This window comes from Austrofundulus limnaeus, unplaced genomic scaffold (assembly GCF_001266775.1).
Source record: "Austrofundulus limnaeus strain Quisiro unplaced genomic scaffold, Austrofundulus_limnaeus-1.0 Scaffold64, whole genome shotgun sequence".
NCBI classification, from domain to species: domain Eukaryota; kingdom Metazoa; phylum Chordata; class Actinopteri; order Cyprinodontiformes; family Rivulidae; genus Austrofundulus; species Austrofundulus limnaeus.
The window spans coordinates 2,207,713-2,209,376 of record NW_013952466.1 but is presented as its reverse complement, the minus strand read 5'-3'; the positions used below and the strand labels follow the sequence as shown (position 1 = coordinate 2,209,376).

Genomic DNA, 1,664 nt, shown 5'->3' with positions numbered 1-1,664 from the left:
GAACAATATTCTTTTTGTTGTTGTTTTTTTCTTTTTCTTAATTATAATGCAAGAAGATATATTGTCATTCATTTCATTATTTTACTTTGATTTATAAAATGATAATAACTTTTAGTTAAAAGAAAATATAAATCAAAAATATAAAGAACATTATTATTTTGTTTATTAAAGAAAATAAAATGTCTCTTTTGAGGAAGGTCTTCTGAGAAATGTTGGAAATGTTTACAGTATTCCCCCTCGAGGTGACCCCTACCCTGCTTAATTCAGCAAACGTGCATTTTTTATTTCTTTGTGCTAATTTCAGCTACTTTTATAAAACAGCTAGTTTCAGCTTTTTTAACTGTTCAGCTAAAACCTTTCAGCATTAAGCTGTAGGATTTCTGTAGGAAAGGCAAATTCTTTAGTTCTAAATAAAGCTGTGTTTCTCAGAGCACTTCAGTCATGTGGATGCACAACCACATGAAGTTGCATTATGGGTACTGCTGAAGAGGACCCAATCAGCCAATCAGGACACACGGCTGCAGGCTGTTCAGGAGCTTGCAGACAATCACCACTGGCAAGGTAAAAGTCCACAGTCTGTACTCTCTTTTCAAATGACTTTACACAACCCGAGCTGCTGTTAGATTAAAGCCTTTGTGAATAATCCAGACTACCAGTACCAGACAGCGGCGCAGGTTATCGACCAGCGGACCGCAATAGGCCTGGCCCGAACTCCTCAGGTGGACCTGCGATTCTTTCGACACCCACCTCCACTGCCCGACTTGGAAGATGTATGTTTTAAGAAACATCTGTAACATAGAACTGAAGCTTTACCTCATGCCGGGTGTACAGAAGCGGGGAAATGAAATGTGTTTTTTTTCTTTTGTTTAGGGTTTGTCTGCAGAGGATGGACTACGGCAGCTGCTGGCGTCTCTTCCTCTGTCTGACGTGGATAAATGCGTTCAGTACTTCACCTCGCTGGCGCTCAGGGAGAGCACGCAGTCCATGGCTGCACAAAGGGTAACGAGGACARACGTGTGCACGAGTCTGCTCTGAGATCACAGACGCAAACAGTTGCCTAAAAGTAAGAGATTTCAAATCGGGTTGCTGAAATGTGCCCTCGCTGGTGTTGCAGGGTGGTTTGTGGTGTTTCGGTGGCAATGGGCTGCCGTACGCTCAGAGCCTGACCTCTGTTCCTTCAGAAAAAGTGGAAACCTTCTGTCTGCAGGCTCTGGTGCAGCACTCAAAGGTAACGATGCACATGAACACCATTAAATTTGAAAATGCAATTTTCCCTTTTTTTAAACTCATTTCCTTGTTGTGCAGCTTGTTGTGCAATCCCGCACATTTTGAATTAATTAAAATAGATCTGTTTTATTTTGTGGCTTCTTATAATTCAGTCGAATTGAATTTTCTTTTTTTTTATTCCGTTGTTTTTAGTTCTTTATTTCATTGTCTCATGACTGATCCCAGTTTTAGTTTGTTGGAATGATTGTGTGGTTGATAACCTGCAGGTACAGAGCCACTGTGACCACATCGTTGCAAATGGAGGCCTGCAGCTCCTTCAGAGGCTTTACCAGCTCAGGAGGGAATCCCTGAAGATCCAGAGAAACATTGTTCGTATTATAGGCAATCTGGCTTTAGATGAAGGAATCCACCAGGCCATAGTTCAGTCTGGTGAGTTT

At 41.3% G+C, this 1,664-nt stretch overlaps 1 protein-coding gene across 1 annotated transcript in view; it reads left to right on the top strand.

The window, feature by feature from the left end:
- Window positions 1-1,656, top strand: part of LOC106518654 (protein SERAC1) — a gene marked incomplete at its 3' end in the record, with an annotated part of 5,300 nt that extends 3,644 nt beyond the window's left edge. Inside the window, 5 exon segments of the mRNA XM_014010026.1 lie at window positions 430-561; window positions 649-770; window positions 871-999; window positions 1,115-1,228; window positions 1,494-1,656. Of these exon segments, the coding sequence (XP_013865480.1) occupies window positions 430-561; window positions 649-770; window positions 871-999; window positions 1,115-1,228; window positions 1,494-1,656 (660 nt within the window).
- Between the last annotated feature and the right edge of the window lie 8 nt (window positions 1,657-1,664).